The sequence below is a fragment of the Pseudorca crassidens genome, chromosome 1 (assembly GCF_039906515.1).
Source record: "Pseudorca crassidens isolate mPseCra1 chromosome 1, mPseCra1.hap1, whole genome shotgun sequence".
Lineage (NCBI taxonomy): Eukaryota > Metazoa > Chordata > Mammalia > Artiodactyla > Delphinidae > Pseudorca > Pseudorca crassidens.
The window spans coordinates 107,765,309-107,777,377 of NC_090296.1; the positions used below are offsets into that span (position 1 = coordinate 107,765,309).

Below are 12,069 nucleotides of genomic sequence, written 5' to 3' on the forward strand. Positions count from 1 at the left end.
AATACATGGAGACACGCGTGTGTGTGCACATAGAGAAGACATCGTCGTTGGCCCCCAAGAACTTTCACTTAATGAAGACTGCTTATCAGCATTCCCACACACATCCATCCACTTTGTTTTTCCCAATTGTTCTATGACATGAGTCAATTCCTATGATGACTGAGACTTCCAATAATACAAATCAGGATCCAAGAAGGGTGGTAAACCAATCCCCCCTATTGAGATCACTGCCACATGCCTAAAATGGACATCTTTCCAAGCTTGCAGCAAGACAGCCCGGAAGGAACTAAATCAAGAAACATTTCCTTGGCTCCGTATAATTGTTTTGCTTCCTTTTTGGTGCAGTGTTTTCATAGCATCATCATTCCCAAACAGCTTGAAGCACCTGACACCATCAAGCTCAGAAAGATAGCAAATCACATGGTTATTGAGTGCTCACCATGTGCAGGGTTACTAAAGAGAGAAGACAGGATATAAAGTATTTAAGAAATCTTAAAGACAATCTAGATGAGGCAAAGGTAGTTTACCAAATAAAGAAGCCTACAGAAAGCTGAGTATGTGGCACAGACAGACAATAAAGTCCTGGAGGAATTTAGAACAGGAAGATATTACTGTTTGCCGGGGTGGTCAAGGAAGATGTGGGATTTGGGGGGTGGCGGCTCAAAGGATGAACAGGACTTGTACAGATGCAGAGGAAGAAAGAAGAGGGAGACAGGGGAGTGGAATGTGCAAAGGCAAGGAGGCAAGAATGTGGGAGACACAGCTGAGGTGTGTAGCACTAGCTGGAGATGAAAGTCAAGGGAGGTGATTAAAAGATTAGGATGGGGCTTCCCTGGTGGCGCAATGGTTGAGAGTCCGCCTGCCGATGCAGGGAACACGGGTTCGTGTCCCGGTCCGGGAGGATCCCACATGCCGCGGAGCGGCTGGGCCCGTGAGCCATGGCCGCTGAGCCTGCACGTCCGGAGCCTGTGCTCCGCAACGGGAGAGGCCACAACAGTGAGAGGCCCGCGTACCGCAAAAAAAAAAAAAAAAAAAAAGATTAGGATGAATTCCAATGGTGGAGGGCCTGAATGGTAGGGGATATTTGGGTAGGAGTCAAAGGAGGCCTGGATGACTTCTAGAGAGGGGTGTTACCTCATTTCCCTGGGGTGGTGTACAGAGTGATGGAGGGGATCGGTGGTATTCATATCTCAGAACACCCATCCAATCCTAAGGACATGTAGTTGGCATAGTTTGCGGTCAGTTCGAATTGAAAAGGTGAGGTTCTCATGGGTCAGCAAATTGTTTCAGGTCAAGAAACTCACCAAGAGGGGGGCTAGTGATATAAACAGATTTTTCTTGACTTTTGGTCAAAATACTCTAATGTGAATAAATGACAAGAATGACATTCCTGCACATGAAAGAATGCTCAGATTTTTTTCCCAGTATGAATGGAAGATGTTCATGGACACAAATCAAAATTTTGAACTTGGATATGAGTTTTCTTTTTCTGCATAAAGCTGTACCAAAATTCTCTGATAAAGGGATTTTATTTATTAAAGACCTTAGGATAATGCTCAAAAATCATAAGGCTCCCAATAAAGGATAATCTGTTTGAATTTCACAGGTGGTGTTTGAATGTAACAGGCTGACATTTCTCAGTATATACCTTCCAATGAGATTAAGTCAGTGAATGCATTCTGAAAAAGTGTAATGCCAGAACAAGGTATTTATTAACTATAGGACTCTTCCACAGAAACACTATGACAAGTAGAGGGCTTCCTTTTTCAAAGGGCCTGTGAACAAAATTAAATGTACTCATTTGCCAATGGCCATTGTTTTCAGTTTAGTTTTACTGTTGACACATATGTTTAGGAACCTGGATGTGTCCTCTAACGAAAGAAAATCACCTTGCACAGAACGAGGACAGAAGACGCCCATAAATCACACTGGACATACGCAGCTCTGCAGCGAAACTCAAGAGACATTGATCAAAGTGTCTGACATCGAGGAGGCCTTCATTAAGGGGAAACTATAATGTTGGTTATTATCACTCTCACCAGGCAGATAGCATGTAGATTAAATACGGGCTTCTCCCAAGCCCCCCATCATGCTAAAGTAGGCATATGGTTAAAACGGTTGGTAGAAAAGTTTATGCTATTACCTTTATGACCACAGCTAAAGAAATAAAGCAATACAGACTAAGTTCTTGGGTCCTTGAGACAAAACAGACAGGGCTAACAAGGAAACATGATATTCCTTCCATGCCTCCTACCTCTTCTGTAGAAAAGAAGACGGCACAAGTGAAGGATCACAGGCACTTGAAAAACAAGGCATGGAGTTTGGCCAAGAATCAGAGCCACAGGCTTAGGGAAACAGCTAAGAAGTCTAGAGAGGAAATCTAGTACCTGCTTTCCAAAAAATCCACGCCATGTCTTTCAGGTACTAGCTTTTATGTCCTCTTGTCTTCTTCAGTGACTGCCCTGGTGCTGAAATTATAGGGCTACTCATATTGACTTCCTTCGGGCTGTGAACTTCCACAAGGGTGTGTGCTAGGGTGGCTGGATAGGAGCGGCAGTATGGAAGGTCGGAGGCTGGGGGAGTGGCGTCAGGAGGAGGGCAAGGAGAAGGCACTGATTAATTAAAAATGCTGATGTAACTCTGGTAGAGTTAAAGAGTTAAGCAGAACATAAAAGAACCTGCTAGAAAGTAATGTTTTAGCACATTTTGATAATGAGGATAGATTTCTATTACTGCACTCAAGTGTAAAGCAAAGTTGGATTTAATTTTTCCATTTAAGTATAGGGACGTATAGGGAAGATAGAGAAACCGAAAAGATGTAGCAAAGCAAAAGTCCCTGTTACAAATATAAAAGAAACGGCAAGGGGCTTCCCTGGTGGCGCAGTGGTTGAGAGTCCGCCTGCCGATGCAGGGGACACGGGTTCGTGCCCCGGTCCGGGAAGATCCCACATGCCGCAGAGTAGCTGGGCCCGTGAGCCATGGCCGCTGAGCCTGCACGTCCAGAGCCTGTGCTCCGCAACGGGAGAGGCCACAACAGTGAGAGGCCCGCGCACAGCAAAGAAAAAAAAAAAAAAGAAACAGCAAGGTAAATGTGGTGTATCAGTCTTGGGTGTTGAAGTTCTGTGCTTTCTAACCCGTTAATAACGGGTCAATTTATTTATAGCACTGTCAATTTATTCCCGTGGTTATTTAAGTAGTATTTTTATTTCCTTCAACAAAGTTCTTAGGTTAATTTGTATTTGATATCTTGCTTCAGTAGGCCAGCTGTGATGGGAGTCTTAGCAATTTTTTCTACCATACAAGAGCTAAGGAAAGTCTGCTTTCTTCCTTTATAAAAACATAGGCTAGCCCTTCCCTCTATAAATCTATTCCGTATATAAACTCGAATATGAGAAAGACGACACAAACCAGGTTATTCATTTTAAGTAATTAGAAGCGCAAAAGATGTGAAACCATCTTTATGTCAATCGACAGATGATTGGTTCAATACATTGCAGTATAGCCCAGCAACAGAATGCTAATGCAGCTATAAGAAGGATGACGCTTCTTAATGAATTGATACAGAATAAGCTCCAAGATATAATTTGAAGTGAAAAAGCAACTGTAGAACGTGTTATACGCTCCCATTAACATACAAGAGTGGGGAAAAAAGAACAGACATGAGTAGTTTCTCAGGAACACAATATTCCCTTGAAAGGGGTACAAGAGATTGGAAACAGTGTTTCTCTCGGGGGAGGGAACTAAGTCGACTAGCAAAGGGGTAGATGTGATAACTCTGATCGTGTACCCGCCGAACCATGTTAAGGTATTACCAACTGAAAGAAAACAAAATGATTGGGAGGAGGACACTTTTCTTTGTTAGACCTCTTTGGCTTCAAGCATAGTCTTTTCTGATCTCCATCCCTGCACCACTTCCTATCAGGGGATTTCATAGTCAGTTGCCAATCCTGGGCTTTACCCAGTTGGCTGAGGAGGCTACTTCCTCTGGACACTCATGTGCAACGAACCACTTCGTGGCTCAAGTACCCAGGGAAATGCTTGCTGTGTCAGAGTCATGACATTTTTCTCCAGCCTACAGAGGCAGTAAAGGATTGCACGAAGCAAGAAGGCAAGAGAAGTCCAGTCTACGTCCACAGAAAACTACCAAGAAATTGGAGAGATCCATGTTGAAAGGCAAGTGTTCATCACCCTCCTGGACACATACATGCATTTGTTAAATGGGAAGGATAAAGTACATGAAGTCTAGAAACACAGTTATTATTATTATTAGGTTGTGTTTCTAGATCCTATGGACACCCTGTGTATTTATTGTTTTCCACCCCACTCCCTTCCCTGGTAAACATAATTCACGTTTCTCTTTATCAGACAGACATCAAAAGTTGGCAGAACTTCCCTCTTTTTTCACCAAGGAAAACAAAAATATAAAAAAGAACCTTATTTGGAATGGAAAGAGCCTTACTGCACTGTCAGCAATGAGTAGGATACTATTTATTACTAGGCATCTAAATTTACCATCTTTGAAGAATGCTGAGAAAGGAAGAAACGTCTCCCTGGGTGGTTAAAGGATGTGTGGGTTCTGAGAGCAGCCTGGAAAGCCAACTGATGCCTACGAGGCTAAAGTCACATGCCACGGCGGCTGTGGCACAGCGGAGCACACAGAACGAGTAACGTGCCTCTTTTGCACCTCATTTCTTCTCAAAGAGTAAAAGTGATCATGCAGGTCGTCAGGCTCTGACTGCTACAGAGAGGACATTAAAAGCCGTCACCAGCAATACCAACACAACAGTCAGCGTCCATTTTTTTTTTCCTGTTTTCAGAAGCCCGGTCTAATGCAACCCATGGGGCAACTTATAAACATGAGCTTTCCTTATTTATATATAGCCTGTGACGCTCTTTAGAACCTTTAGGTGAATATCAACCCTAAAGATCAGCTACAGAAAAGATTTATAGTAGGAGACAAATCTTACTAATCTTCATTAAAGTATCACTTTATTTTTAAACCTATACGTGAAGTTCTGCCAGACTTCCCCAAAGTTAATCATAAACTGAAACAATCTCATTAATGGTCCATAGTGTGAGCGTACAGAAGAGGCACAGACTCCCGTGAGGCCGTTAAGCTCTGCCACAGCAGGACACCTAAGGGTTCTCAGCCTCTCTCACCAAAAACCCCAAAGCAAAGGAAAGTGGTGTGTAACTTCTGATCGGAACTAAACAACTGCGTCCCCTCATTTGGCAACTGGGTGCCCACACCACTCACACTCTTCACTCTCCACGGCCGCGTAGTTGCCAACTTCCTTGAAGCTGATGTTTCCCAGGTGGAGAATTCCCGCCACTATCTGCAGCACCAGCGTCTGTTCCTCCGCGAAGATCCCAATCACGTTCATCGCGTGCTGGAAAAGAAGAGAGAAGCGATCCAGACAAGTGGGTCCCCAGCTCTAGAAGCACATCAGAAAGACGCCAAACTGCGTGTGCAGTTACACTTGGCTTAGTCTGCGATGGCAGCAGGAAGTCCCTGACATTTTCACTGACCAATGCCCCCTCACACATTCAAGTCTCAACATGGTGCTGGAAAGGCAGTTCCGTCTTTACACAGAGAACGTGTAATCCTCCAGGAATAAGGGCGAGAGAGCTCTGGAGGAAACACACTCAGATGGAGCGGCAGCTGCACGGTCAACAAGTCTGTTTTCGTCCCTTAGTTTTCTCCTTGTTGCCACTCCTCTCCCTCCAAGGGCACCAGTGCCCCTTTTCCAGCCACTCTCAATACTCATAGATCTTCCTCTTCACTGGCAGGGCTGAGAATAAATTGTACTTGCAAAAGGATCGTGATGAAAAAATCTCCAGGAAGATCAAATAAAAGCATCATTAGAAAAGCCTTGTTTCTGAGGTCCATTAAATTCAATAAAAGGAGCTGAGATGCCTGAGTCTTAGATACCAATATCCTAAGAGAACTGTACTATAGGACCAACGCAGGCCTGTCTGCATTTTTTTCTCCCAGCTCCTCTGAGACCATGTGGCCCCTTGATGCCATCTTCCTCCCTGGCACCCGGGACACACGAGCACAAAGGTCAGCTTCCCCTCAACTGTACCTCCAACTGCCAGTTCTCCCACTTGGTTCTGGATCTGGGCTGAGGGATGAGGCAGGCTGGTACCCGACTCAAAGGGCAGTGGTGATGCAGTTCTTTGAGGCTAAATGGGTCAACAGCCCACCTTCAGAAAGTTCTAGATTGACTTAGTAAGTCGTTTCCCCAAGGATGTGAACCCTCAATAATCTACCTGGATTTATACCTTGTACCATAAAACACATAAATTGTGAAGAGAATGGCGTAGAGGCTCTCCTTCTGACCTATAAATACAGAGGGGAAGAGAAAGCGGGTGGAGAAGAGACTGAAGGTGTTCTAAGATTTCTAAACCTGATTAAGATCATAAGAGCAGTTTTTGCTTTGCCTTTGTAAGGAAACAGTTCAACAACTGTATAAGCTGTTGGCAAACAGGTATGGTAAATGCATTACCCACAACAGTTTTTATCTGTTAATCAGAGCACCTGCAGCAGGTAATGATGAATTTTTTTTTTTTACCCATTTAAAATCATTAAGTAGTCCTCCAGCAACTGGGCACATGGCTCTTTAAGGGTGTTTACAAGCGTGTTTCAGAAAATAGAGTGCTTCCAGCAGCATGAGGTGGGAATATCGGGCTGTTCTTTGCTTTGCTGACCTCCCCTGCCCTTTCTGCCATAGGCAATGCCCGGTCTGAAGAGCTGCCCCGCGCCAGCACTTACCAGAGTTTCCTGAAACTCCTTCCTGTCGTCAATGCCATCCACCGTGAAGGACCCCGAGAGGCTCAGGTAGTAATAATAATCCATGGTGGTGATGCCCAGGCCGTGCTTCTGCTCTGCGGAGGCGCCCTCGATGAGCTGGAGCAAGAGAAAGTGGCGTGTGCGTGGAGTGGCCCAGAAAGCAACCGAAGGTACCGCACGGTTCCTGTCACCACCAGCCCCGGAGCCCAGGCGATGAGACTTTCTACCCCTGCTTCCCAAACGGATGGGTGGTCCGGTCGCAAAAATGTGGAGGGGCTTCAGCATATCTGCTCTCTGTGTAGTAGCCCCAAATCATCTTTGCAAATTCTAATTCTTAACTCTGATTAGACCTGCAAGAGCTGAGAATTTTCCCTTGTCCGATAACGGGAACTGCACGGTCACACTGGTGAGATCCCTTGGAAAAGTGGAAAGCAAGCCAGATTACAATGACTTTGTTCCTGCTCAACTTGCACATGGCTTTTTAAAGTGCAGCTGGACCCTCCCTGCTTCTCAGGGCAGGGCGCGTATTCAAGAACAGCCTCAGGTCCCCCATGCTGGTGTCCTGTCCCTTGGCTTTCTGTTCTATCTCTGGTATTTGCCTTAGCTGTGAGCAAGACCCTTTTAGGTGTGCTGGAAAATGTTCAACTACCCATTCTTGAGCTGGGGGTGGGGACTAGAGTTGTAGTTTGCTGACTTTCATGGTGTGAATCCTCCTATCATGACCAAACTACCAACAAATGTCCCTGAAGGGAGAGATGCGAACAGCCCATGCAAGCCAGTGCCAGCCACCACTGGCTCCCAGGTGGCAGGAGTTAGCCCCCATCCACTCTCCTCCATCCTGGTCAAGTTCCTCATGTCATCCCGGCTCCACACCCTTAAAATAGGGAACCTCATCTCCATGACCGAGAAGCTCTAGGTCATTTGACGACATCAGGTTCCCTGAGTTTTTTCCCCTAAATCCTCAAAATCTTTTTGCACCACTCTCTTCCTTTCTTCCTTCTGGCTGTATTTTTCTTTTTTGGGGGGGTGGGGGTGGGGGTGGGCGGGGTGTCTAAGGAAGAACTTCCCCCACCTCTTTCTCAGTCTCCTCCCCATAGTATGTAGCTCCCTGAATCTTCAAACACCCCTTTCTTTAATTCTCTGCCATCTACAAACACATGCTGCGCTTTGCCTCCTCTAGAAGCTTTTCCTTGCCCCTCTCCCTGAGATCCTTCAAGCTACAGAACCTACCTCCTCATCTGGCTTCCTTCTTGCCATCGCCATTCTGATGAAATAACCCTCATGGCTACTTTCCAGTGGCTGAGGCCACCAGGCCTTTCTTGATTCCCAGGCCCTTGCCCCATCCTTCCCCGCAAAGCTCTGAACATGGGATCCGGGCCCACACTCCCCTCCACCGAGCTCCCTCTGGCTTTGGTGACACTGCACAATCTTGGCTTTCATCCTCTGACTACTTCCCTGGTTCCTCAATGCCTCCTCATCCTCTAGGTGGTCCCCAGGTCCCCAAGTCCTATATGGGCATGGTTTTCTCTCCACACTCACTCCCACAGGAGTCTCCCCTATTTCACAGCTTCGACTTTTACTTCTGTGTCAGAATCTGGAACTCTGTCTTCCCCTGATCTCATCACATCCCCAGTCACTAACCTGGGGATTTCCAACCTGTAGGAAGAGGAATCTGGAGGGGCGTGGGGCTGCCATTTATTAAAAGGTGTCTGGGAAATAATTATGAACTTCTGTCTGGTGCTCAATAAATAATACAGTATGTGTGTGACGCATGAAGTTACTTTTCAAACATCTGTACATGCTGCTTTGACTGATTTAATTAAAAACATTACTGAATTAACAGAAGCTTTTGGTCATTTATGTAGGCTTTCAACCAACAGATGCCAACCAGAAGAATTATTTGCCATCACCTAACATGTCTATGTAATTGAAAAGACTGAATGTGAGCTACCAACACAGCGTAACTGCCTTCCAATCCAATGAGCTTCGAATTATAACAAAAAATAAATTAAAAAACCACTGCAGGCCAACTCTTCAAAGAAAATGTAACATGGATCCCCGATATATGAAGTATTAATACATAAATCCATACATTAAAAAATTGTGTATGGGGGGCTTCCCTGGTGGCGCAGTGGTTGAGAGTCCACCTGCCGATGCAGGGGACACGGGTTCGTGCCCCGGTCCGGGAGGATCCCACATGCCGCCGAGCGGCTGGGCCCGTGAGCCGTGGCCGCTGAGCCTGCGCGTCTGGAGCCTGTGCTCCGCAACGGGAGAGGCCACAGCAGTGAGAGGCCCGTGTACCGCAAAAAAAAAAAAAAATTTGTGTATGGTATCATTAAATTTTTTAAATACTTAAAAACATTTTAAAAATAGTCAAGGCAAATGACTGCTGAAGCCTGGGACACAAGTTCAAAGCAGCCGGCGTACTGTTCTAGCACCAAATTCTCCATGGCTTCTGAGAGTCTAAGCCCAAACTTTTTGACCTGGCATGAAAGAGCCCAAGTCTATTTCAAGCCTTTTGTCCAACAGTTCACCTTTTGGAGACCTCTGCCCTTGAAGACCAGCTGGGGCCTGATTCATACATTAGCCTACTCCTCCCCCGTCCCCCCTCTCCCTCCCACCCCTGCTTTGTTCAGGCCACCTGACTTGCCTGAGTCAATGTCCCCTTGATGCTATCCTGTGCCTCCTTAATGGCTCTCCTTACCATCCCAGCCAAGTCTCCCCTTGTGAATTCCTATTTGGCAAAGAATAAAACATTCCTACTTTTGTTCTGAAGTGTGCCAACACTTTCCTGATTATTTCACTCTAGGGAAATTTTTGTCTTCTCATCCCAACTAGAACTTATTGTCCTTGCAGGTAAGGGCATTCTCACAATTCTTTTGCACACTGACGTACACAACCTACGGCAATAAAGACTCCCGGGCTTGCCAGACTAGACTGTCTAAACCTGAGGACTGAGAGAAGAAAATTTTAAATGTGGAGAAGGAATAAGGAAGTAGGCAAGAAATAATATAAAGGAAAACCTGGTAAAATATGTGAAAATTCCGCTCTCCGGGGTTCCTCATCACCACCCTAGATTTTTCCAGAAGGAAGTTGGAGATCTTTCCACCATCTGGTTCCCCACCGGGACTGAACTGGATTTCAAAGTATTTTCCCTGCAAGAAAATTAGGGATTTCCTTCAATGGTTGGTGAACAAAAACATGATGTTCCAAGCAGGCTTTGGATATAGCATATAATTCAAGGAAATTCATTAATGAAAGATATGTTTCTGAATTACTCCCAGTTCTGGTCTAGACTTCCTCACCATTTCCTATCAGACAATACCCCATGCCTTTGTCCAATCACACAATCCTGTATTGAGAGAGAGAATCTATCATTCTAACCTGACTAAATAAGGATACGCTCACTATATCCCTTCCCATTTTCCCCCAGTAGGTGCTTGCCTGCTAAACCGGAAGCTGTGAAGAATAGGACAGAAAGTCACATGGTCCCCTTGATCTAACAAGAGTGAACTCTATCTGCCTCTTTCAGAGGAAGCAAATTTTCCCTTGGGCAGACTTACTTTAACGGCTTTGAGCAAAAGCAATCCCCTTTTACCTCTGGAGCATCTAATATGCTTACGTAAAATAAAAACACTTGGTTATAAGTCCTTTCCAGCTAGTTATGGGTGTGGGGATTTTTGCTGCTGTTGTTAATACTTCCTCTTAAATTACTGCTAATAGGGAACAAAAGAGAAAGAACCCTGGAGAGTAGCTGAAAAAGGTGTCCAGATTGTTAAGTAAATGATTTTTTTTCCCCCACTACAATCTAGTTTCTCTCCAGTCCTCAGAAAGGTCCAAGAGGGCAAGTATAAATGAAGAAAAAGATGAAAATGTGGGTTTTAGGGAGTGGTGTGGCCTAGGGTCAGACTGGAGAGCATGCCCAGCCTAACTGCATTCACATTTAATATTTTTAAAACGTGTATGCTGATGAAACCCCCCCATCTCAGGGCTGAAGCCTGCCAAGCAGCAAGTCTCCACCTAGAACCATAAACTCACTAAGGAGAAGAAAAGCCTGCTGCGTGTTTTTCCTGCTGCCGACAGCACCTAGTACCTGCTGTGTTCCTGCTAAGGTATTCGCCAATTCCAGGTATCAAAAAGGCTACAAAGGAAAGCCACCATCTAACTGTCTATTTGTTTTACTCTGCTGACTCCTTCCTCTCCCAAAAATAAACCCCAAAATAAACATCCAGAAGCACCACAAACCGCAGCTATCCCGAATTACGGTGGTTCACAAGAAAAGTCTGCTAACAAGACCCCTCTGCTTCCTACCGTGGCCATCCTTCGCCATCTTTCCCTTTGGCCACGTTCTGAAGGGAATAATTCAGTGCCCATCTGTGTACAACCCTACCACCCCACTGCCATTCCCCGTCAACCTGGGGATGGAAATGCAACAAAACAGGACATCAAATCCAGGAAGGGCAGATGTGGTAAACGGCAAACTCTCAAGTCCTTCTGGAAATGGTTCACAACCTTGGCTACATGTTAGAAAGACCTGCGGAGCCTTTAAGAAATGCTGCCCTAGGGGAACTTCCCTGGTGGCGCAGCGGATAAGACTCTGCACTCCCAAAGCAGGGGGCCCGGGTCCGATCCTTGGTCAGGGAACTAGATCCCACATGCATGCCACAACTAAGAGTTCACATGCTGCAACTACGAGTTCGCATGCTCCAACTAAGGAGCCCACGTACTGCACCTAAGGAGCCAGCAAGCCATGACTAAGGAGCCTGCCTGCCGCAACTAAGACCCAGCGCGACCAAATAAATAAATATTAAAATTAACTTAAATTTTAAAAAAGAAAGAAAGAAAAAGAAGTGCTTCCTGATGTCACCCCAGACAAGTCAGTCAGTCGCTAGGGACTGGCACCCAGACAGGAGTAGCTGTAAAAAGCGTGGGTGTTTTTTATGTGTGGCCAAGTTTGAGAATCACTGTTCTAATGCAACAGAAATGCTTATACACAAGTCAAAATTGTAATATAAAAGGCAAAATCCCTTAGGAGGGAGCAAAAAGTTTAGTTTTGTTGTAAAGCAGCCTGGGGGAAAGAGGAAACTGTATAAAGAAGGATATGATATTTCCATTACTAAATGAAAAGAAACCTCAACTCTTGGTAATGTTCTATTTCTTAAGTTAGGTACTGGGTACCCCAATGTTCATTGTATTATTTTAAAATAGTATTTGAAATATTTCATAATGTAGTTCTTAAAACTTGGAAAGATTTATAAGTGGAAATAGATGAATTT

General features: G+C 45.1%; 1 protein-coding gene across 3 annotated transcripts in view; it reads right to left on the reverse strand.

Moving 5' to 3' along the window:
* Positions 1-12,069, reverse strand: part of MYO1E (myosin IE) — a 205,307-nt gene that overhangs the window by 65,978 nt on the left and 127,260 nt on the right. For all 3 annotated transcript variants that reach the window (XM_067748563.1, XM_067748572.1, XM_067748554.1), the window contains 3 exons: positions 9,817-9,948; positions 6,776-6,910; positions 5,258-5,390 (listed from right to left, as the gene is read on the reverse strand). In XM_067748563.1, the coding sequence (XP_067604664.1) occupies positions 5,258-5,390; positions 6,776-6,910; positions 9,817-9,948 (400 nt within the window). The remainder of the gene's footprint in view (positions 1-5,257; positions 5,391-6,775; positions 6,911-9,816; positions 9,949-12,069) is intronic.